Source organism: Sebastes fasciatus, chromosome 9 (assembly GCF_043250625.1).
Source record: "Sebastes fasciatus isolate fSebFas1 chromosome 9, fSebFas1.pri, whole genome shotgun sequence".
Taxonomy (NCBI): domain Eukaryota; kingdom Metazoa; phylum Chordata; class Actinopteri; order Perciformes; family Sebastidae; genus Sebastes; species Sebastes fasciatus.
The window spans coordinates 12,925,733-12,950,487 of NC_133803.1; the positions used below are offsets into that span (position 1 = coordinate 12,925,733).

General features: G+C 45.0%; 1 protein-coding gene across 14 annotated transcripts in view; it reads left to right on the forward strand.

Moving 5' to 3' along the window:
* ebf3a (EBF transcription factor 3a) overlaps window positions 1–24,755 on the forward strand; it is a 70,714-nt gene that overhangs the window by 39,291 nt on the left and 6,668 nt on the right. For 3 of the 14 annotated variants that reach the window (XM_074646104.1, XM_074646113.1, XM_074646118.1), the window contains exons 7-11: window positions 1,936–2,016; window positions 4,013–4,158; window positions 8,703–8,836; window positions 9,900–10,026; window positions 21,398–21,486. In XM_074646104.1, the coding sequence (XP_074502205.1) occupies window positions 1,936–2,016; window positions 4,013–4,158; window positions 8,703–8,836; window positions 9,900–10,026; window positions 21,398–21,486 (577 nt within the window). Of the gene's footprint in view, window positions 1–1,935; window positions 2,018–4,012; window positions 4,159–8,702; window positions 8,837–9,899; window positions 10,027–21,397; window positions 21,487–24,755 lie in introns of all 14 variants that reach the window. The other 11 variants (XM_074646106.1, XM_074646119.1, XM_074646108.1 and 8 more) reach the window with 7 other exon arrangements.

Sequence of the window (24,755 nt, forward strand, 5' to 3'; positions counted from 1 at the left end):
ATGAATCGGAGGAAAGCAAAAGGCACAATCAGTCATGATTCTTTGGGGAGAATTTACAAAAAACAAGTCAATTTCATTGTTTACTCTGTGTGGTTGTGCAAGATTTTACACAATAGGCTACATCTGAGACAATTTTTCTCATCGGCCCTGTTGTTGATCTTGCTCTTTTTAACCATTTTTACGTCTGTGAGGCTACATCTGATATAACACGAGGCTTTATCAATACATTTTTGCGAGACCCCGGAGAAGGAGAGGAAGGCGGCTTACAAACTAACCAAGCCCAGATCTCACTCAGACGTGACATTTGTTCAGAGACGATTAGCCAGGTTGTAATTTGTGGCATAATTGCCTCACCCACCCACAAGTGCATGGGTGTGTGTGCGTTGTGTGTCTGCGTGTGTGTGTGTGTGTGTGTGGCATACGGTGGTCCCAGGAGTGTCCGCCTAATTGCCTGACAGGACTATAAGTTTTGTGGCGCGCTCCCACCTTGTTAGGTCCTTTATCCCTGATGCTCTTCAAACAAGACCTGGTCACAGGTGGGCCTCATTTGCTTCCCTATTGAACAGGAGTACTTTAATTGCACAGGGGGTGTCCTGGGATTAAAGAGGTGGGTGGAATATCAAGTGACTTCCTGTATGTTAGTGGCAGATGGGTGTTGGGAAAGACCCGTGAACTCAGGTGAGGGGACGAGACGACAAAGAGACTGACGCGCTTGATTTCGAGGGAACGTCAAACGCCGCGACTTCCCAAACCGAAATAGTGCAATGACGTGTTTGTTTCTGATGAATGGATCAGACGTGGGAGTGTTATGATCATTCTTACTTAAATATGATTTTAAAAAAGGTGTAATTAAAGGTAGAGTTGGTAAAGATTTTAGAAACGTTTTTGTTATATTAGTTGAAATTCTCTTTACATCCTGACAGTGATCAATAAATCAAATGCTGACCAAAAAAAAAGGAAAAGAAATCTAGTATCTGTGGCTGTCGCACGACTGTAATAAACCCGTCCAATCATTTTATTCGGGCCGAATGAAATGATTGGACGGGCTACCTGCCTGTCTACCTACCTACCTGCACTCTTTGTGCATCACCGGAGTTTTCCTCAAGATGCTAGCTTGACAGCTGTGAGTACTAACAACAGCCATGCTTGCCGTTCATGTTCATTATGTTAATATTCATAATGATAATTTTGGAGGAGTGGCTTTGGAGGGAGGCCTAAATATACGGACTGTCAGTGTTGCAGACTTGGTGACTTTCTCTCTAGATTTAGCAACTTTTGGAGCTAGTTAGCAGATAGTGCTGCTAGCTACTTTCATTGGAAAAGAGTTGGCAACACTGGGCCAAAGTATATAAAGCAAAGAGACAACACTCTGGTGGTTTTTTTTGACAACAGCTGCTGCCTCCATTTTGGACTGAAAACACATATTATATTAATAATTAGGGCTGTCAATCGATTGAAGATACTTAATCGCATGATTGTCCATGATTAATCGCAAATTAATCTCATTTTTTTATCTGTTCAAAATGAAACTTAAAGGGAGATTTGTCAAGTATTTAATATCAACATGGGACTGGGCAAATGTGCTTGTTTTATGCAAATGTTTGATTTAATATTTATTATTGGAAATCAAGTAATAACACAAAACAATGACAATTATTGTCCAGAAACCCTCACAGGTACTGCATTTAGCATTAAAAAAATATGCTCAAATCATAACATGGCAAACTGCAGCCCAACAGGCAACAACAGCTGTCAGTGTGTCAGTGTGCTGACTGACTTGATGTTGACTTTCACTTCTTGGCAATATACTTCTTTGACTAGGCTGAGTTTTTCAGTTGGATCATTTTTAAAAATCTAGTGTACTCTTGCTAATTTCTCAGGATCACCGACCCTACCTTTAACAGTTTTCTGCTTCTGTTTTGTGCTCTCTTTCAGATTCTTCCTAAAGTTCTTCCTCAAGTGCAATCAGAACTGTCTGAAGAATGCAGGGAATCCGAGAGATATGCGCAGATTCCAGGTGACTGAAGTCTCACACAGATTCCCCATGTCTTTCTCTGCCTGTCTCTCTTTTTGCAGACATACAGGTGTACAAATGCACAACACTAAGTCACACCGACACACACATAGAATACGCTTCTATTATTTGCACTGAAGGAGGCTAAACCCATAAGAGAGAGATTCCGTGTCCTGGGCGCTCTGGACAGAATATTTATTAGGGAATACCATCTGACACAAATAAGGATGTAGGATTTTAGAGTGCCATCAATTGTGTTCCTGACAGCTTTCTGAGCCTCGGCGCGGAGGGGAGGACGATCCGACCACATGTAACAACAGTGTTAACTCAGGATCTGTCTGGCAGCGGAAACGCATACCTTCTTTATACGCACATATGCACAAGCACGCAGACACACACACATATGGATGGAAGCCTGTACAAGCTAGAAGCGCATATATTTGCTCTCTCATTCTTAGCCACATATGCATATGCTTAAACTCACACAGTTCACTGTACAGCCAATGAAAACTATCTCAAGCCATCTGAAAACCATCGTTATTGCGAGGGCTGACGAAATGCTGCGATTTACACCAGAAGGACATGACCGCTGAGCACTTTTACTGCCTTCTTTAACCCTCTCGCGTCTAATGTGTCAAGTAGTTGAGCCTTGAAATTATTGACCCCCCTACCCCCCACCCCGATCCAACCATCCATCCATTCTACCCAGACACTTTCCCCACAAGCAGCCCACTAGGTCAAGGTGAGAGTTTAGTGTGATTTGTCCTATCAGGGTAGCGACAAACTCCAGGAGGGCGGCCGTCACTGACAGCACTGTTCTGTGATAGACACACAAGCCAGCATCCTCCAGGAGGAAGCCCAGACATGAAACAGACGAGACAGGGTGTCCCCTCCTGATGTCACCACCATCAGACCTCCCCTGCCTCCTCAAATCTTCCCTCAGGGTGAATGTGGACTGATGCATGACAGCCACCGAGGGGCTTTCACCTCTCACTCCCGTGTGTCAAGTTCTTTTTCTGAAACTAAAAACATGTACGTTGAGTCTAAAACAACAAGATTTTTAGTCCAACAGTTAGTATGCCATTTTCCCCTCCAAATAGATTTCCCAGATGCTCCACCATAGGTGTTTCTCTGGGCCAAAGTTGTGTATTCTGCATGCCTTCCACTCCACTTATTACCCCCAAAAACCAGCTGGAGGCCAGAGAGGGCCCAATCCATCATCCTCAGCTTGGCCCAGCTCTGAACCTGCTCACAAGAATGGAGCTCTTTCACTTCCCCTTCTCTCCCCTCCTCCTCCTCATCCCCCTTACACCCCCACCCTTCCCAAACCGAACCAAAAAAAAAAAAAAAAAAAGCGCCCCCCTAAATTCCACTGCTACACCGAGGTCACTTACCGGCGAAAGCAAACCTGAGAGGGGCTCTCTGTTTCCGGCTCAGGAACACTTTGGCCATTCACACGCGGCTCACTGTTTGGCGATGCGGTAGCCAAAAAAACAACAACAAAAATAAGCATTATGAAATATGGAGTGTGGCTTGGAATCCGATCCTAGTAAAATGTTTGCTGAGTGATGGGATGGGAGCACGGTTCGGCTGCTAATGACTCCAGTAATATTTTAAAAGGGAGGCCTTCCATCCTCAAACAGATGGACAAGCTGATCAATAATTCTGAGCTTGGGCTGTGATGACAGCAAACGGAAATGGTATTTTAGCGATTGAAAAAAGTCAATTAGCCGTACACAAATGCGAGACACTAAAAAGCAAAAACAAAAAGGCAGAGACGCAGGGTAACTGTAATGCGATATGACCGAAGAGAACGAGCACTTCAAGAGGTTTGACAATCAATAGCACACAACACAGGCATGTACCTGGACAGTTTCTAAAGCCTCCATGTATCCCCTGTATACCCAAGAGCATTAATAAGTCTGCAAAACTATATTAGATAATTTTTTTTTTAATCTTCTGATGTATTAAATCGCATGTTTCACCTTCACTTCTGTTGCAGGTTGTCGTATCGACGACCGTCAATGTGGATGGCCATGTGCTGGCCGTCTCTGACAACATGTTCGTACACAACAACTCCAAGCATGGGCGAAGGGCTCGCAGACTCGACCCTTCAGAAGGTACGCCTCCTTATCTGGAGAATGGTAGGCACGGTTTTACATCCTATAATTTGCTACGCTCCTTCCTCACTCAGATGTCCACCCATTTTTCCAGCCACGCACCTACAGTAGTTGCTTCTACTAGTAGAATCCTTCATTCCTCCATCACTTTCACTTTTTTAAGTTGCTTTTTTGCCTCCACCATACCTTTTGCTGTGTCTTGACTGGAAACAGTATGCATTACTCGTTGTATTTGTTATGTCGATATCACTAATGATGAGGCTAATTCACGATTTGAGAATGTTAGACTACTTCCAGGCTCCTAATGCACCTACATTTGTCCTAAAAGCCTATGTGAAACATGATCAAATTGCTTAAGAATTTGGCTGTGAGGTCAATTTCCTGTCATTGGGTTCTGCAGATTTAGCTGTGAGTGAGCTAAAACAGGGGGAGGAAGGAGAACGAGAGAAAGGAGGGGGTTGATGGTGTGTGTGTGTGTGTGTGTGTGTGTGTGGAGAGGGGGGCGGCCTATGAGAAAAACAGAACTTACTGTTTTTCTTCCAACTGATTCCATATGATAGACTGATTGCCTGCTCAGCCAAAAAAGAGAGAAAAGAAGGACCACCAAACCATGGGAAATCCAAAAAGTAAAATGCACTAAACATAACCTTATGACCCTCGTGGCCTCCACTCGCAGATGGGAGCACACGCAGCTGAAAGATCGTAAGAAAAAAAGGAGTTCGAGAACTGACTTGGGCCAGTTGTGCAAATTGCTTATCTTCAGATTTCAAGAGCCAATTATGGCTGGGCAAACAGTTTATATACACCACTGACTAAAACAAGCTTCTCTACACATTAATGGGCATTAATGGTTCTATCACCAAAAGCAAATGTAATGTTTAATACAACAACGACTAATAAAAAAAACTAGACAATTAATATATCTCAGTGCTCTCCAGTCCTAGTGGGGGGAAAAGCTAATCTATTTGTTTTTGTCTTTATTAATGACTCCTCTACTGGAGAACAAAATCAAATAATTAAAGTCCTGCCCGGAGCACCAAAGTCATTATGTTCGCTGACGTTCTGTTTGTGTGTTTCACGTTTATGACACGATAGGTGTGGATCGCCTAGCAACCAGTTTCTTAATGAGGGGAGCAATTAAAGAGGTTGAGCCCTCGCCTCCATGTTCCCCCTCTCCCATGGGACCCTGTGTGTTTTGTGCGTGTGTGTGTGTGTGGGTGTGCGCTTGCGTTCTTTACAGGTTACCCCCCCCCCCCCCTCCCCCCCAACCCATCCCCTTTCTTCCTCTCTTCACCGCACTCTTCAAAGCAGCAGAGTGACGCCCCGTAAAGCAAGAGAAGAAGCTATTGTCAACCGCCCAGTTGAACATGTCTTTGTCTAATAACTTTTAATACACCTTCCCTCTGCTTAGCCGCTCGCACAAGTCGGTTTTTTTTTCTCCCTCCCAGGCTCCATAACAAACTAATTTAACATGCATCAACAACGATTGCTTTTGTTTGAGTCACCTTTAACAAACAGAGACGTGAGGAAAAAGGAGGGCCGGTCGTAAAATGTAATTCCATCCATGTCCTCCACGGCGCTCATGACAACTAGCCGGCAGACAGACAGCGTGCTTTAAATTAGCAACACATTCTTCCTCGGGAGTTCACTGGGCGAGAAGCCTCAGATATGTGCCTGCCTGCCTGTGTGGCTGAAACAGAGAAGCATCCTTCCTCCTCTCAGCTGCACTTGTGCCAGACTTGCTCGCATTGATCAAGAGGTGCTGCCCCCTGTTGGCGCACAGACGGGATAGCCTGTGATCTGACACACTGAACCTCGCCGTGTGACATTTTTTTGTGTGTGTACTGTCACACAACAAGCATATTATGCATTCAGACACGAATGCGCTTTGTGGCAGCCTGTCACTCAAACATGTATAGATTCGGGCTCAAAGGTGCATAAACATGCTCACAAATAGCCGAGTCGTTCACACACACACACACACACAGCGGCATCGCCCCCCCACACACACATGCAGACACACACAGACTCTTTCTCTCACACACACACACACACGTTCCTTAGCTCAGTTCCACCATTATAGAGCCCCAGACAATATAGGAGACTCAGCATAGAGCCTGCAGCGCCTGCCTCATTTGCATGCCAAGTGGCTGTAATGCTGTTAGGGTTTATGCAATAAAGACAAGTGAATCCAGACTGCTGGGCCTAAGAGGAAGAAAGAGAGGGAGAAAGGAAGGAAGGAGGGGGGAAAAAGGAGAGGAGGAGAGGAGAAAGAGAAGGAGAGAGTGTGAGAGAGAGAGAGGTTGGGAGTGAGTGAGAGGCAGAGGGAGAGAGAGAGAGAGAGTCAAAGGGAACAGATGGCCCAGGGAGAGGTAAAAGGTATAATCCCATCAGCTGCACTATCAACCGACCATCTGGACATCCCACAGCACAATTACAACACATTTCAGCAGGCAGAACAAAGGACGGCTTCGCGGGGCCACATCAGACCTGTTTGAGTGTCACAATACTAGAGCCGGGACCTCCTCCGCTCAGATCTCGGATCAGTTTTGACGTCCTCCGCGGCTACAACCCTCACCACTGAGGGAAAAGATTAGGACGGATCACAGATCGGCTGCCCGAGGTCATTTCGCAGCAAAGTGGATCTTGAAATAAATTCGAGCACACAAACAAAAAAAACGGATGGGGCGGACAATTCGGCAAACAAAATATGACATATGAATTCAAACGGAGTGAATATCCTCCCCTACTGTAGTGCAAAGTTTGCAAAGACTTAGTGATGCAACACTCAGGCCCGGCGAGCCGGCTCTTTGCATCCTCATCCGTCCACTCCTCGTGATGCCTATCATCTGCTGAGGGGGCATTGTGCGTGTCTGTCATCAGATCGCCTGCGCTGACTGTGTAATCCACTTCGCCACGGTCCCCATTCAGCACATGCTCCCCTCTCTGTCTGCGCATTGAGACATATGCAAATTTTTAGGCAGAAGGGTGGACGGCTTAGGGCCTCAGTCGCTGCCTCTCCATGGGTCCTTCTGTGTGTGTGTGTGTGTGTGTGTGTGTGTGTGTGTGTGTGTGTGTGGGAGGGGGGCATTGGGATTTCCGAGGTGGTGCGTCTGTGTGTGTGTGTGCGTGATTGTGTATGCCTGTCGTAGGTTTCAGGCTGCAGCTGCCCCCCAACAGTCGCCGTCACCATCAGGCCTCCTCCTCCTCCTCCTCCTCCTCCTTCCTGCCCCCCCAACCCCCTCTCTCATCCCCAAAGTCAATTTGTTTACAGTAATTTTGAAGGGTGAATTATTTGCTGTAATCGTCCGCACTGATGAAGGTCAGGCCCTTAGAGGGGGCCCGGCATGCCCATAGAGGGTTGGTCCTCTTTCAGACGCTCCGCTTCGCAATTAAGGAAAGCAAATGTCACTCCTCCAGGCCTCACAAATGAAAATCTGTACGAGGTGATTAGCATGAAGTCAACAGCGCCTGTTAAAGTCAGATTCCCTGTAGTACCGACGTGTGTGTGTGCACTTTATGGGCAGGGAGAGAGAGCAAACATGACCTGAACAGACCCAACAGCAAGGCAAACAAAGGGAGATGTCTTGTCGGAGGTGATCCATACAACAATGGCCGACTGTGATTTACTTACTGGATGGAAAGGATAATAGAGGTGTAGGACTGCAGCATGTAAAGAAAAAAGGAACTTGCTGAAATAGTTGCTCAGGAGCAGAAAAAAAAACATCCACAATTCATAGTGTATTAAAAGATATTGATGGAAATAGATTAAATTTGATATTGCTATTTTATGGCTGGCTGTCATGCTATTTCTGTTGTAAACACGGTGTTGTGCCGAACACCATATTAAGGTAATGCATCAAATGACAGTGAATGTGAGGCACCAGATCACTCAAATTAGATTATAATAACAACCCAGACTGTTGATGAATGGCGGAGCTACGTAGCAGAAGTCATGCCAGATGAAAAGCATTGTAATAAACAATATGAAATGGATTGAATCGATCACAAAAAAAAAACCTCAATCTGAATAATTCATGAGTGCATTTCACGTTATGAAACCTGAAACTCCACTCAGTGCGCCTGCACTGTGCTGCATATGCAGAACAAAGGTAATGAAATAACGTGAACCAGCGAAAGCTTTGGCTTGTCATTTCCACTTTAACGGCCCGTATTCTTGACTCATTTAAGATGTGTTCAACTTTGAAATTTTTACTGTACATGCATGCTTAATCAATTCTGATGGCTGCATTTGCCCTGACACATAATTTGCTCCATCAAATCATTTTCCTGGCGAGCCCGGGCGTTTAGCCTTTGTGAAGTGGACCATTTGAAGGGTCTGCTTAACTACACCACTCCAGCGCGCTGATAAATGATTTTGATTCTCATGCCTTAAAGGACAAATCCATCATTTTTTTTTCTTTCCAGGGGGCAATTTCCATGATATGTCTTTGTGAGAGAGACGCGGAGGTGATCCAGTAATGTGTCTGTGTGGAAAGAGAGACATGGGGACTGAGTGTTCAAGCTGAGGGTGCTAAATTTGCTTTTCTCTTTTTGTCTTGGATAAGCAGCCACCCCGTGCATCAAAGCTATCAGCCCAAGTGAGGGATGGACCACCGGAGGAGCCACCGTCATCATCATAGGGGACAACTTCTTTGACGGCCTACAAGTCGTGTTCGGCACCATGCTCGTATGGAGTGAGGTATGATGTTTGTAGAGTTATAGATTGGACTAAAATTCAGTTATAGTATAAGAAATGTTATTAGTTATTGTATACTTATATATACACTTATATAATATGTATATGTATACTTATAATTGTATAAGTATTGCAATCCAATATTACGATTTATTGCAATTTTTGTTAACTTTTTTAACACTAGACATGGGAAAAAGTTGAATCATACACTTCTAGGGACTTTTACTTTGGAAAATATCTAAATTAATACGGTAAAAAAGTTAGATTTTCAGCATGTATGTTGTCCTGAAGTCAAATATATCAGTCATTGTCAGGCATTATCATTTTTTTTTTTTCCAGCAACCCAATAATCAAAGAATAAAGAAATTTCCCACACAAATTAGTGGCATTTTCTTTTGAATTTATAAGAGGCATGTAATGTTTTATAGTTCTGGTGAATATAATCCAATCAATTATTAATCAATTGTTAATATTTACATATATGTATTTATACAGTTCCCTTAGTTAACACCTTATTTTTTAAAACACCCGTGTATACTTCTGATAACTTTGCCAAGTCCGTTGCTAGCTCTCCCGTTAGCTCCGTTCTCTTTATACATCCGTGGTATATGGGTGCTCTACAGTTGTAGCACCGCTGATGCGACGGCTGGTTTGACCGCATGTTATCGCTTCCTGTCCATGTCAGAGTTAACCTGCAGCTATAGTCGTGATGTCTAGCTCTGGTTTTCCTGGTAATGTGTGAAACCCAAAGTGTTTCCATACTTTCCTGTATGTGTAGTGTTTACCACTTTGAATTTAAAATGTGAGGTTGCAGGTCGTATCCATGCAGACCCTCCGCCGTTTACTACTTTCTCGTTTCGTTACTCAGAGGACAACAATAAAAGCGGTAACTTCCTTCTACCTCTGCATAGACTGATATTAAACAAATATATCAATTCTGGCATTAAAAAATCGAAAAACAATAAGACAGAGGTGAATACATTTTTTCCCACCTCTATGGTTACAGTACAGACTCTTTAGTTTGTTATTACAGAGGGCTCATTATTTCTTTTCTTCTGTAATCCAGCTGATAACTCCCCACGCCATCCGGGTCCAGACTCCACCTCGGCACATCCCCGGCGTTGTGGAAGTCACGCTGTCCTACAAGTCCAAGCAGTTCTGCAAAGGTGCCCCTGGGAGATTTGTCTATACTGGTGAGTCAAAACCTTCTCTTCCTCTCCCACTTTCTACAGGCTTCTCTTGCACCCCCCACGCCTCCCCTCTCTCCTCCTTCCCTCTGTCTGGATGGAGCCCTCAAGTCCAGGCACTAATAATGAACTAACCAGGGCTCTGCCTGCTGAATGTTAAAAGTGTGAGATCTGCACTGCGAAGGGAAAAGGTGTTTCGTGGAGGGGCTCCGACTACAAGTGCAACTCGATCCCCCTCTGACCTGCCATCATACGAGGGCGCTGCCAAGCTCTGTTAAACTCAAGCTGTCAGGATATCTCATTCTGCCAATTCCCTTTATCCGCCCTGTTGCGAGACGGATAATGCTTTCTGCTAATTTGCCGATTTTGTAAAAGCGAAATGCGGCTTCATTTTTTTATGAATCAGATTAGAAGAGCAGTATCCGGGGTAAGTGCGTCTGAAGTTGTTCAATGTGAATGCATGGGAGAGAGAAAGTGTGACGTGAGAGAATGTGTGTGTGTGTGTGTGTGTCACACTATAAGTAAGGGATCTGATTATCTTGGCTAACAGAAGGAAGTGGTGGTCTTATCTGTCATCATTGGTGAGGAGACAGAGGTCGCGGGGGTCAGAGCCTGTCTGACCTGGAAGCCTCTGTCTGTTCTAACTCTGATGGGCAGAATGAAACAGGAGGGGGGCGTCAAAGCACTCTCACTTCCCCCCCCCAGCACCCCGAAGGCCTCCAGCACAGCCCTGGCCTTGAGCGCAGCAGAATTGCAAAGTGTGGGGCTGCTGGACCCCCCCTCCTTCCCCTCGGAAACCCCCATCCAGACCCCTCCATCCTGGGGCAGCTGTTTCTCATCAAGTCCCCCCCCCCCCCTTTCTCTCTCGCTCCCCAAACCACCACTACCACCACCACCACCCCCAGCCATCCGTCCCCTTCTCCTCCAACCGTGCAGTCTGGCCCAGCTCTCCTGCATTTAACCTCCCTAGCAGGAGCGGAGCAGAGGCCAACAAGGCACCGGGATAATGAAACAGGAGTGTAGTGTGGCTGCGTAAGTGCATGTGTGAGAGTGTGAGAGCGAGCGAGGGAAAAGAGGTGTGTGCGCGGGTGTGTACATGTGTTACTGCACTGAGAAGGTGTATAAGTTAAGACATTAATGGCTTCTATAGCACCCTGGTGAAAGTGCCAGGTCCCTTAAGAACAGACCCCATTAGTCACAGAGGCTAAGCGGATTGGGATGATTACCATCAGGTTTTACTGGGGAAACGTGTCCCCTTCTCTCTATCTTTGTTGATTTTTCACCCCCCCCTCCCCGCCCCATTCTTCCTCTCTGTCTTCCCTGGGTTCCTACTCACTTCCAGTTAGTATAAAGATACAATTACCCCTGGAGGCAACGGTGGTACAATTGATTAGTGCGCTGAATTAAAAGAGAAAGTCACGAATAGACAGGTCCGGCTCCTCTGCTCCCGCTATTCCCTGCGTGGCTCACCCTGATTGTACAGGGGTTGACGCTTGAGAGAATGAAGCCGTTAAAGAGAGCAGAATGCATATCGCCACAATTAGGCGCCGCTGATTCCATATGTACAGTAATTGCCAGGTGAAAGGATGTTAGCTACTTCTCTGAGACGTTAAGATGTGAACGAGCTGATGCATCTAGAGTGGATCGTGTATTTAAGAGCGAAACAGCTCGTTTCAAAACCATCCGTGTTACAGCACTTGGAAAAAAAAGAAAGAAATGGCACTACATGGGCAAATAGGTTTGAAATGACCTGGAGTTACAATAGCAAATTACTTGGGACCGAAAAGGGCATGTAGTGACACACACAGTGGCGTCGAAAAGGCACGGAATGTTCCGGTGTCATATTGGAGAGCAACATGTGCATATCAAAGGTCTAGTTATCAAAGCATATGGCTTCAAGCGTGACTTGAGAGCAACGGCTTGAGAGGAGTGCCTTTTTAGACCCTTTTTTTTTTTTTTTTCTTCGTGTTGACTCTTCTTGCACCACCACCCTAATTGTGGAGATTTAACTCGCTCAATTTAAGAAATTATCACAAATTACCAAGAGTCAACACAGAGGAGACTGCAGCCAATTCGAACAGCAGAGGGACACGTCCTCACTCCGGGTTAGTACCCTGGAACGGATCCAAAACTCACAATCCATTCTCAGAAAGAGAGCACCCTGTAATGTATGTCAAATGATCCTGTTGGCATTGACTATTGAAGGTTTAAAACACTAATGAGACAAACAGACAGACTATATAAAACTTTAGTAGACTGTAGTTTACTGCCTGCTTGTATCTGTACTTTAATTGGCACACTTTTAAAAGGCTATTTTTGCTATTTTACAGTCTATTCCTGCTAACAAAACATTGTCCCTTGGAGCTTGCTAGCTTGTCCTCTGTCTAATCCATGTATTGGTTATCCATTGGTCCAACTGTCAGCAAGGTTGTAGAAAATCAAAAGGAGAAACTCCAGGCTGCACCTGAGGTCAATACTTTATTATGCTTTGCACTTTATTAAGCACCGCGGTACAACAGTACATGCTGGTTTGATCGGATGATTTCTTTTAAAAAAAAAAGTCTCAGTTTTCAGCCTCATTTGCAGCCTCTTAACCTTTTTACCGCATAGTTACGGCACCATATGAAAGAGTAAATCATAAATAAAAACTTTGACCGTACAATTCATCCAATTTAAGCTCCTAATTGCATCAGAGCTTTTGGTTTTCCATCTTGGCCAAGTTTCCACGAGAGCTCCCCTCCAGGGGCAACGATGCAGGCCCTTGGTAATACGGTTCTGCAAGCAGTCCTAACACACTCAGCCACTATTTATCCTAATCAGTGACATCCACATAACCAGGATTGCTTAAAATGAACCCCTTCCGCGCCCCAGAAAACGCACATTTACCGGGACCCCATTTGTCATGGGTAAATTGAGGGTCAGTAAACTTCGCCTGTATCCTCCAGTGGGGATCCGGGACATGCATCATAACGTTAGGAGAGAATGATTGGCGAAGGCGAGCTGTCACACATTTGTCAGGGGGAAGGGAACATTATTTGCTAATTTCCCAAGCTGGGCACTGACAGGGTGCTTCGTCTTCAGACCTTTGGTGACCAGCATGGCTTCTCAGCTATTAGTACAAGTCAAGTGTTTTTTTCTTTTCTCCCCCCCCCCCCCCCCGCCCCCCCCCCCGTAAAGCGGCAGTAATAAGAGCCATTGGTTCGACCTCACAAGATCGCGGCACACTGGGTGAAGGATTTTGGATGGAGTAGATGCCCCCATACAGTGAGCAGCTCTTGCCAGGCCTTAGTTGAGGCCAGACAGCCTTGAGGGCTGATGGATCGCAAACTTTCCTCGTCAAGGTGACGCTATCGACTCCACTGCACCAAAATCTGACAAAATGGGTATGAGGCAGTCATTCATCAACATAAGGACAAAGGGGTCATGTGTGCTTCACTCAATACTGGTGGAGATCAAGAAATGTCAGCCCTGTAAGGGATGGAAAAGGAAGATGTTCATGTTGCAGAAGTAGGGTCTCTTTTTTAAGAATAAAAAAATATATATATATCTTAATTCCTATGTTCCTACGTCCACCGAAACTAAACCGACAACTTTTTAGCGCATCAAATCAGACATATAAATAGTGATATCCAGTTTTCAAATCCAAAATTAAACTTGCTTCCTGTTCAACTCTTATGCCGGGTACAAACTACAAGAGAATCAAGCCGATTTTGGGGCCGATTCCCCTCTCTTGACGATTGTCGGCAAAGCCTAGATTTGTTGATAGTTCTAAAGATTATCTTTCCAGATATTCTTGAGGTATGAGATATGTTAAGAGGGTTTTTTACATTCCCCAATTGGCTCGGAAGTCCATCCTTGTCGCACCGATTTAAAATTTTAAATATTAAACATGTTCAATATTTACGATCGGATATCCGGTTGTGTGTGGGGAACCCTGAGGACAACCGATGACGCAGTCACGTGGGAAAGAACCATTTGGGAACAAAGGTGGCTGAAGCATAACGACAACAACCGCCGCCCTTATGGCAGCCACGGCGAATGCATGAGCTAATGCTAAATGTGAAGCATAAAGTCGTAGTAAGATGGACCTCAGAAATGGAGGACCAACTTGTTGATTTGTAGCAACAACACAAGTGTGTATTTAACGTGTCTCAATGACTCCATCCATCCATCCTTTGTGAATTTTCCGGACAAAATAGTGCAAAAACTAACATTGCTAATTCTTCCTGCCCGTCGTCCGCCATGTTTGTTTCCACGAGAGTCATGTTTGATTGCGACAGAGTTTGCGAGATTTCCGTTTTTTTTTAGTTGGTTGTTCATGAATGGAATCTGTTAGTGCTGTTTTGGCCAAGTCGTTGCTCACCACACACTATAGGAGCAAAACTGTTAAATTTAACATAACATGTTGTTATGTGTGAGGTCTCTCACATTTTCAAAATCTGTTAAGATTTTAAAAATCTTTTATAGTGTGGGCCAGCCAACACAGAATGTAATGTGGCCTTGGACCCTCCTCTTCCCCCCCCTCAGAAAACATTAAATAAACAAACAGAGACGTCTTTATCGGAGCACATCAGATAGGGCTCTGTGCCGCTCGGCCTGTGAATCGGGCCTATCCTTACGTCTCCTCTCCGCCCTGCCGTCACTTTGAAGTCCCAGACTCAGAAGCTGATCAGATGGAGAGCTTCCGTTTCATTTCCTGTCCTGCAGGGTTGGGTTTGGTACTCTGTCGGTGGCTGGTCAGTGACGGGGTGTGGCCTACAGCAAAGATATGCTATAATCAAAGGCATTCAAAGAGGTATGTAAACAGATCGGCTCTTAGAGGAGGACTCGCAGACACACACCAAATGCTTCATACGAGCATTGTGGATTTTAAAATTCCTAAATCTACTACAGATCCTTTTTTGTAAATTCACCCTGCAGTATGAACTGCTGCGAGTAAGGATGAAGTAGGCATTTATAAATGTCATCGCCACAGTCAAGTGGGTTGTAACCAGTTGGCACAACAGTTTTAGCATGTGTCAAAGCATGTTATCCACTAGCCATGTCCCCATACCTGCCTGTCTCATTACAACTCTGGTATTTAGCACCGGCTCCACGGGAGTGGAGCAGACACTCGTTGCCAAGTTAGATGGGGCCTGGTTTGAAGGCCTTGTGAGCTTGTGTGGAGCACGACAAGGTTCCACGGAGGAAGGTCCTTGTGTCCAATTAGAGGGCTGACGTGACACGTGCTCGCACTCCCCCACTGTCAGGCAGCTTGTCAGGTAGGCTTTGAGAAGCACACTGTGGCATTATTCCGCAGCGTGTTATCAGCAAGTGACCTGTGAAATCCAGCTCCGGGAAATTGATTGAAATAAGTACTTGCAGTTGAGCATGTATTTTCCCCCATTACACCTCTCCGTGAAACGTATTGTGGATATCTTTCAAGAGAAAAATGAAAGTATGGGTGTGTGTGTTTTTTTTTCCCTCTCCTCCCAGTAAGGACGGTATTCATTGATTTAATTTTAATTGGACCCACTTTTTGTCCCACAGTATCGTTAGAGGTCTGTTTTGTAATGGCTCTTAAAATGGATTGTCCTCAGTAAGTCACAGCATCAGTCCTCTGCCACAGGAAAGATAGACGGAGGAGGCGGGGAGGGGGCTCTTGATAGACGAGGATCTTTCCCCTCCTCCTCCTTCTCTTTTCTCTACCTCCTCTTCTTGCCCCATTTTCAGTATGATCCACACCCAACGGGCTTTAAAAGAACTCCACCCCCCCCCCAACGCTCCTCCTCCACTGGCGCATTTTGATTGAAATTCATCGGCAAGTTTATTGAGAAATGAATGAGGGAGGCAGCACGGTATTGACTTTGAGAGGAAAACACAACTCATCTTGAATGAGGGGGAAAACGCGGCCGTAATTTAGCCGCCATCGATCTGTGCCCCGTCCATGTATTGATCTTCATTTTACAATATTAATTTGCGCTCGCAATCAGCTGTGAAGGGAACCCATTTGATTTCTGTTGGCCGGTAATGTGTGAAAGTCCGCCGGCGTCCTTAGAGAAGTGGCACACATACTTTAGATGTCATCTAAGAGGATTGAACAGGTGTCTCTGGCCCTTTCTAATAATACAACCGATATGAAGGGAGTCTGGAATTATGGATGTGCAATCTGTAACATTGCTCCCTTTTAACCGTGTTAATTACATTTTATCTGTTGCAGGAGCAATATCTGCTGGAGACTGTAACTGTCTAGGTTCTTTTTTTCCATCTGTATTGGCTCAAAGTTCATGAAATTTCAATGAACATTGATCTGTCTCCATTGATTTATCCTAACTGCAGATCTTTGAAATTTTAATTTCCTGTTCATCTCGAGACCGCTGGAGATGGAATCACTCAGTGGTAACTGGCTGCAGTGGATGGAGATGATATGGTCAGTGGTGAAACAGATGAGGTTTGCTTTGCGTGGGTTTGCTGTGAAAATTCCAATTTGGCTTGGTTTGTTTTTTTTAAAAGGTGGTCTCTACATCTGCATGCGTGTTCCCCTATTCTCTCAACACTGGCGAAATATCTATACTGTGGAGCAGCAGCATGACTCTTACCTCCATTGTATGCACAGTATTCTATTTTAACTCCTTACAGTAACACTGAGAGGATATTCACTCTTTAAACGTCTCCAGCAGACAGGAAGAGTGGTGAACGTCAGCGAGACGAGGTCATTATGTGTGCTGATGCCGTTGTGAACTGCATCCGTCTAACAGACCGCAGGTGCCTAGGAGGGCCTCAGCTAGACTGTTTGACAAGTCACAAATGCAATAACACTTGAATGAACTTCTGCCTGCGCTGTTTATCTGTCTCCCCCTTTTCCAACTCCCACTCCACCTCTAATTTGTGTTAAGGGGAAAGAAAAAAATAACTGCTCAATGGTGTAGGAGGAGTGGAGATAAGCTCGAAGCAGTTAAGTATAATTAGCGAAAGTAATAGCTGGCAAATGGCAACAAGGCTAGGTTTTTATCTCCTGGAAAGATAGAGTTATCGTAATAAGCTGTAATGGCTGGCAGGAATGCTAGTACTCTGTGCGAGCTTCCATTCAGGCTCACAGACTTAACAAGGAACAATTTCCCTTAAATTTACTGCTTTGCTCAAACATTTCCCCATGTTTGTACCCAGATACTGTAAGTCAATACACGTGTTCAATCCACTTCCATATAGACCGAGGGCACACGGTAGTGTATTGCCGTGTAAGCACTTCTGGCTGCCAACGTCGGCCATGTTACACTGTTCCTGTAGAGCGGTTACTCATGTCCTATTTCTAGAGAACATGGAGAAGGAGCAGCAGACCACACTCAGATGCCATGTACACGCCATCCACTCTACATTTTAAGTGAAGTGGCTAGCTGGGGCGGCTAAAGGGGGCTCTCGGAGAAAATGTGTTCTAGTGGCGTGAAAAGGACGGGGGAAGATTAAGGCGTCAGATCAAAATAAGATTGGGAAGTGCACATTCCAGGCAGAAGAATTCCACTGAAGCACTGCCACGGGCGCCCGCGCGCATGCGTGATATTGAAAATTGTAAATGATATGGTCACAGCTGCGCACCGAGTCATGCATTCCATTTCTTCATATTCTTGAAACATGATCGTGGTACTCTCTAGAGTGAGAAAATTACTGAAATATTCATAAAAAAAGAAACATCCGTGTGGAAGGGAGCAAGTCTTTGTCAAGAAAATAACTTCCTCGCAATAATTCTTTTGTTACGAAATTTGAAACATATTTGTGTCACTTTGTCTCATTACTTTTGTTAAATTCTAATCAAATCTGAATCAAAACCATGGAAACAAGTCTACGAACAATTATATCTCTGTATATGTACCGCAAGCAGGGAAAAAGATATAAGCGATGTAATTGAACAAAGCATGCAAGCTGTCTAAATCTGAAGCGAAAATGAGAGAAAATGAAAATTCTATTAGTCCATAATGTTCCCTCGCCCCCCCGCCCCTCTTCCCATGTGCTCTTCATCTCTCCTGCAAAGTATTCAAATGCAAGCCCTGCCTTACCTCCCCGTGTCTCTTTTTCTCTAATTATCCATGAGGTCAGTAAGCAAAATGGGGAAGAAGCCAGGAGATCAATACAAATTATCCCTGAGCAAACCAGTGCTGACAGTTTGAATTGCAGCATATGTTTACCCAAAATCAGGCAATTTATCTTAATATCAGGCGAGTAATGCAGCAGGGGTGAGAGGTCACACAATCTCTCCACCTCATAATTACCCGCCTCTAAAACAGGAAAGTGGTATTGATTGGCCGCGAGCCGGGAAGCGGGCGTGACTGGAACGTGCCAGCGACCCCCCCGCCTCCCCTATCATACCTCCCCCCGGTTCCCCCCCCTCCACCTACCTCGGTCCCTCCGCCCCTCGGCTAGACTCCCCACCCAGTGCAGGATTTATGGGATGTGTGTGGAGGGTTTCATGTTTCCTTGCAGCGACTGAGACCCCTTACAGGAGGGGTAAAGGGTGGGGTGAAGTGAGGGGGGGGACACACACACACACACACACACACACGCTCCTTCCACACCCTCACCCCCCTCCCTTTCACCATATTGTGTTGGAAGGACGAGGAGGGCCAAACTAATTTTGGCATGCATGGAGTCATGCAAGGGCAGAGAGGCTATAGATTTGCCTATTATATCTGTAGAGGAGAGTAAAGTTTACGACAGAGTGTGAAGTGGGAACATAATGATGTACCGAAGGATTAAAAAAAGACAAAGCAAAAAAAAAAAAGGATGCTGTCAATGTGTGTGGTGTGAGAAAAAGTAAGACGAGCAGTCCCAATGACTCTCAGCAGATGAAAGAAAATCTTTGCCCGGGAAGAAATAGCGTGCCGGGCGACGCGATGAGCACACACATAACGCATTTATTGTCCGGGATTGAATATAAGTGCTCAGTATATATCATCAGCGGCCCTTACAGGATTATTGACATTGTCTGTGTCTGTCTGCACCATGTGTACATGCTATGACTACAAAACTGTCAACTCATCAACTGACAGCACCGTTTAGCACTAATGCAAGTCTCCATCAGCTGTCAAAAGCATTTGCATGAAATCAATAGCAGATGGCGGTCTGTGTCACCAATTTCATTACGCCAGGGTTGTTACAAAGATCATCTCCATGATAGATGAGATGGCGACACGCGGAGATCATGCCTGGCCGCTCGGACTGCGGCGGCAGAGCTGTGTTTTAAACCTAGTTTTAAAAGTAACACATTTAAATTCCTCCATATGTAGGCATTTATTACTGTGTATAAACTGTAAAAAAACTGCAGCAAAATCAGTTTAAACCGCTCTTTAAGGGTAGCCTACCCTCCAAATCACGTTCGCCATAATTCTTAGGTCCGCATTTACAGTGGGGCATCATTATCATTGGAGAGGCACATCAAACGGAACACCTCTCCCAACCTAGGTCTCGTCCTGTACTGTACGTCTCTCCGGCTGTGTTCCCAGCATGCCTGGCGGGTTGTGTAGGCCCCAGCTGAGGCAGAGGACAGGAGAGCGTGATGTATCACCCTGAGAGAGCCCACTGACAGCCTCTGATGATGGATGGCCTGATTATGGAGTGCTTTTTACACATACACAATTTACATCACACTGAGCAGCGGGGTCTGGCAGGGCTGCCGCGCACATATCTCGGGCCGGGCACGTGCACACACATATATATGCATGCTTGTGAGTGTGTGTGTATACACATGTGCGGGACTGCCAGAGTGCATAGATAAGAAAGGGGGTGGAAATAACAAAAGAAAGGGGGCAAATTCCTCGCTACAGCCTTGTCATGTACGATCAATACGGCAGATCAATCCTTTATTAAGGAGAAGATGGCGTTCCCCCCACATTCCCTAGCAGACCTTTTGTCGTTTCGCGGACGCATGATGACACGTCAAATCAGATTTCCAGCAGTGTATGTTGTCGCGGCGTGGGGTTTATTCAGGTGTGCCTATACAGCCACCAGGGCTGAACACCACTGTATTTTGCAAGCTAGATCCTCGCTATCGATTAGCACCTCGCATTGTCCATGCTTGAACACATAATTGCTCCATTTGATCACGGTCGAGCTGGCAATTACTGTATTCAGGTTTTGGCACAAGTGGTGCATGTGTTTTTCGATTGTGTGTACTGCTAGTACAGTATGTATGCGTGAGTAGGTACAGTATGTGTGTGTGTGTGTGTGTGAGCATGCTTGCATGTGTATTTAGATGCGAGGGAACAAAAGAAAGATACATGAATGTTCGCTTTTTGACTCCCCGGCTTGTGCTTCAGTGGCCCTGCCTGCCTGCTTGTGTGTGTGTGTGTGTGTGTGTGTGTGTGTGTGTGTGGTGGGGGGGTGCGTTCGCTTGCTTTCACATTCTCTGGTGTTCAGCAGGTTCAGCGAGCTGTGCGGTGTTAATGCTGAAATTACATGCTGAGTAATGAGTGATGGGCCAAATTACAGGCTGAACAATGAATAGAGGCAGGCAGCTCTTATTAGTCTCCATAGAAAGCCATTGATTTATGAAGCGCCTTGCTCGGCGGAGTTACTCTCCTGAAAATGATATCTACATTGAGAAGTGATGTTCTCTATTAAGTCGTTCCTTCCCCCTTTACACCGCTCTCCTCCTTTTCCTCCCCTCCTTCTCTCCTCTGCCCTCCCTCCCTCCCCTCCCTTCCTTCCCTCCCGCCCTCGCCGTGTCCTGCCTATGAGTGTGCACATGATTGTTTAGAATCAGGCGGAGCTGTAAGGAAGCCTTCAATTACCCATTAGGACTGTCAGACATAAAACGCCCTGCTCTCACCAAAGTCTGGGTTATGATTCATTTACTTTGTGCCTCTGATTCATCGCCCAATATGCCTCGTGCCCCAGATTACTATTTGAGGGGTGGGAGAGATTAATGGCTCGGCGGGATCCGACGCCGTATTTCACGGGCCCAGTGTTGCAGTACAGTTGGTGCAGAAGGGGTGAAATGACAGCAACTTACACTAGATCAATGTGTGGACAGCCTTTCACAGATTATTAAAGCTCGGTTAGATTAAAAGACCCCCGCTATGTAGTTTGCTGTAGTCAATATTCCCAAGCAGATAAAAAGAGGGAGGGTCCCTCTGAAGGATTCTCAGACCGATGTAGGTCATCGCGGCTGTTAATGGAATAACACTCGGTGACACAAGTGTCAGAGGAGCGGGTGTCAGTTTCCATCACTTCCCTGGATGTTTCATAAAACATCCTCTCACCCCTGGAGGTCTCTTTGAAATTAGGCATTCCGAAATGACTTTTGTTCTGAAAAACTTCGACAGATTTCTCAATTAGTTTCTTCCCGTCTCAAAATTAGCCCTGAACTGGTTCTAATTCTCCTCCCCTTTTTCTTTCTCACTTCCAGCCCTGAACGAGCCAACCATCGACTATGGTTTCCAGAGGCTGCAGAAGGTCATCCCCAGACACCCCGGCGACCCCGAGAGGTTACCAAAGGTCAGTACAGTGTCTCCCTGCAGCACAGACAAACACAGAACAACAAGAGCTGTCTGGGTTGTAATGCCTTTAATACTCCGAACGTGACGAATAAACGAAACAACATTCCCATCAAGGCAGAGCACTGCGACCCCAAACCGTAACAGCTTTGCTTCACATATGTGGCTTACCCACTAACCAGCGTGGTAATGGTATTGGTTTTGTGCGCGGAGAGAGGCGTAAACTCTCTGTGTGGTAAAATAGCTCAATCAGGCGTTTTCCTCTCCAGTAGTCTGTGGAGATGGTAATCTGGTCAGGAGCGACGTCTGCGCCCTCATTACCCCACTCATGTTTTCCTTTCATTTTCTGCGGCTCGATTTGGTTTAATCTTTTGTTTACAGAACCCTGTGCCGTAAACCCCCTCGTCTTACTGCAGCTAATAGACAAAGACTGCATGTTATTATGCTTCGGCTTTCTTATTGTTTTCTTTTGAACCTGGGTGAAGGAGTTGAAAGCCACATCAGTTTTAGACGCACCGGTGTGGCACATAAACGGGGCTGCCATATTGAAAGACCTGAGCATGAAGGTGCACGTGTTTTTTTTTTTTTTTGCTATTTCCCTCCCCTGCAGAAACTCTTTGATTCTTTTACTCTTTGATTCTCTCACTCTCTCCATTTCCTATTGATAAAATCTATCTGTGCGTTTGCACTAATTGCCACCCTGCTAGTAACCATTCCGGTGACTGACGTTCCAGATGTGTCAAGTGTAATAATATAACTGATTAGTACACTCAAAAACCCCTTGGCATGTGGTAAAGTGGAGGCCACCTCAGAGTTTTAATAATACTGTAAAACCTTTAAAGACCTTATCTATTAAATCCCAGCATGCAACACAGCAATATCATTAACGTCCAATGGACAATTTAATAAAGAGCAGACTGTGTGGTAGCCGTAGACGTTTGACCAAGGCAATGTGGAGAAATGGAACATCACAGCTAGTCCCTGGTTCGGTATATGAAGTGTTTCAATTAGACCTGGTCCCCGTGGAGACAGGAAACAACACCTAGACATGAAATGTTGCTCTAATTTCAACTGTAAACGTAGACCAAAAGGTAAAGTACACTTTTACACCTTTAATATCCACCAGCTCCGCAGGCGTCACTGGTCAATCTAGCTGCGCCGTTTCAATTTTTATAAAGTCACGGCGTCTTTGTGAAATCCAGAACAAAGAGAGCAACAATGTTAAACACACTGCTTTATTACAAAGACTTCTATCCTTGAATACCAAAAAGCAGCGTTGTTGGCGGCGAGACAGATTTTGACACTGAACCCGAGATTAGTTTCCTGGGTGTGCATATACTTAATATAGCACGGTCTCCCGGCCCCGTGCATGAAACAATCACAGAGTGAGATGAAACCCTGCACTTCCAATAAACAACATAAATATTTGATTTGCTCTCTAATGGACCCAAATATGGGGTTCAGGGGGCATGTAAATGATCCCGCCGAGTGATTCGTCATTGTTAAGCTTGCCATCTGAGGGTCAGCTCACGGGGTCAAAAGCACATTCCCAATAAAACAGCCCGCGGCGGAGCTGACGCTCGTATGTACATTCGGAATGAGAGCAGAAACGGCATATAGAGAGCAGCCATTACAGGGTGCAGGTGAGGTAGGGAGACTCTATAAAAAGAAGATAAAGCTGGAGGACGCGCGGTGTGCATTAGCAGAAAGGCAAATCGACACCAAGTCCACTCACCGCCTCTACTGCCCCCCCTCCCATGACTTCACCCTCCAGTTGATAATATTACTGCGCTATATTGATTTCCACCAGCCTTCTCCCTGGGACCAGTAAGACACGTGGTAATTGTAAGGAGACAGAAAGCCAATATGGGAGTGCTCATGGATAGCAAGGGATGCACGCTAATATTGTTGCTACACAGAGAAAAAAAAAAAAGAGGGGGAAGCTGCCTCTGATTGAAGTTTACCTCGTAATTCTAAGACAACATCGTAGATGACAGTCTGACCCTGTGGGAGGAGTGGAGATATAAAAATTCAATGCAAAGTCCAGGGTGAATATGAAAGTAATAAGTGTGAGCAGTCAAGTGATGAGAAAGGAGATTGGTTTGCGGGCATCGCGTTAAGTGAAGAGAGACTTTGGAATTCACCCTCCTTTTTAAGATCTTGTTATAAAACAATTTTCTATTCATAATATAAAAAAGACAATTTATAATACCATTTTGTGCCCTCTGGCAGTAATGGACAAATAGACTGGATATCACATTATATCACACTCAATTTCTCTCTTCTGTAACAAATTAGATTCATTATGAAATTAAAAGTGGAAACTCAATATTGTTTTATTATTAAGCTGATTGCTTTGGATTCCTCTCTTTCCTCCCAAAATGAGCATAAGCCCATTCTTTTCCAATTCTTTGTGTAATCCACAAGGAGAAAATATTACAAATGTGTTCATGTCAAGCAATTACCCATGTATTTAAATGAATCTCTCTTCCTGTGCTCTTTGAAGTACCTTCATCTAATGGCCCTATGCTTCTAAATGCATTCATTACCTCAGGCTAGAGCTAACAGAGTAATTGCCTTACAGTTTTATAATGGCATTAGCACTCCAAGCTACATAACCTAGGCCCTCTTTTATTAACTGTGATAATATAAATACAACATCCATGTTAATCTAGTGCTTGAAGAGTCACATTCGGCCCGTCTTAGACCTTATTGTTAGATATTCTTTATAACACATCATTTGTTATGGCTTCCTCTCATTTTTTTATGCGCAATAACAACAAAAAAATTAAAAAAAACGGCCTCTAAATCTTAGGTGATCTGTCATCTGAGCAGCCCCATTTAAACAGTTGTTGAACACGAGACCTTTTATGCAAACGCGAGGCACAACAATAGCAGGAATCTGTCACGCGTTTGTCACAGAACAACAGAAATCATTTGAGGCCTTTAATTGTTCCAATTTAACATGGCGTGTTCTGATATGTCTCCATGACAAGAAAGCCAATTACACTTATGCTGGAGTAGCATTGAGATTTACATGGAAATGCCCTCGGAACACTATTCCGTGTTAATCGTATTCACAGCGTGAGCTGATATGCATGGAAGCGTCTCGTCAGAAGAAAAACAAACTTCTTCCTTGATTGGGTGCAGCACTTCTCATCATCCGCGGATATGACTAGGTTGCACTTAAGCATAGCCTCGCGAGTCGGCTTGGTTAGTTAAGACACCACGCGGTAAACGACAGATTAAGGATGAGAGGCAATATCGTTT